At 52.2% G+C, this 732-nt stretch overlaps 1 protein-coding gene across 1 annotated transcript in view; it reads left to right on the top strand.

Moving 5' to 3' along the window:
• Window positions 1-231: 231 nt before the first annotated feature.
• CALB1 (calbindin 1) overlaps window positions 232-732 on the top strand; it is a 20,390-nt gene continuing 19,889 nt past the window's right edge. Inside the window, exon 1 of the mRNA XM_007948740.2 lies at window positions 232-368. Within this exon, the coding sequence (XP_007946931.1) occupies window positions 232-368 (137 nt within the window). The remainder of the gene's footprint in view (window positions 369-732) is intronic.

The following is a 732-nucleotide window of genomic DNA, read 5'->3' as shown; positions in this document are numbered from 1 at the left end:
AGGAGGCGTGGCCCAGCTTGGGACCGTGGAGATAAATACTGAGAACTGGGTACCGAACTGGGAGAGAGAACTCCGGAGGAACGCCTGCGCTGAGCAGCACCGAGGACAGCGCCCGGCAGCGCCCGCGCCCCACCTGCCTGGGGAGCCCAGCCTCGCACACACGCTCAGGTTCCCGCTCACTCCACACTCGGACCGTACACTCACACACGCAGGCACACACTCCGCTGTACAATGGCAGAATCCCACCTGCAATCACCACTGATCTCAGCCTCACAGTTTTTCGAGATCTGGCTTCATTTCGACGCTGACGGTGATTATCTACTCTCTCTCTCTTTTTCTTTTTTTTTTTTCCAACTATTTCAAGATCCGTTTTCTACCCTTTCCCCTTTCCTGATCTCTTTATCCTTTTCTTCTTTTTTTCCCTCCCTCCCTCCAATCTTACCTCCCGGCTATGCGCCAGCCTATCAACCTGAAAGTATATATGGCCTCGGTGTAATCCCCAAACCTTTATCTCTAGAAATGGTACAAGTAAATGGGGGACGGAGATAGATGGTAAATGAATAGATAGATAATAGCGCAAGAGCCGGGATTGGGTATCCCAGCCCCCCAAAGTTTCCATGTCTGTGTCCAGAGCCCCAACATCCTCCCTTACAATCAGTGGATCTAAAGTTCGACACCCCAGAGGGGAGCGCTGCCGCGTCTGTACCTTTGCTGGTTAATATCGACTTTCAC

This window comes from Orycteropus afer, unplaced genomic scaffold (genome assembly GCF_000298275.1).
Source record: "Orycteropus afer afer isolate SDZICR_OR568_19922 unplaced genomic scaffold, OryAfe1.0 scaffold00222, whole genome shotgun sequence".
Taxonomy (NCBI): domain Eukaryota; kingdom Metazoa; phylum Chordata; class Mammalia; order Tubulidentata; family Orycteropodidae; genus Orycteropus; species Orycteropus afer.
This window is presented reverse-complemented; position numbering and strand designations above follow the sequence as displayed.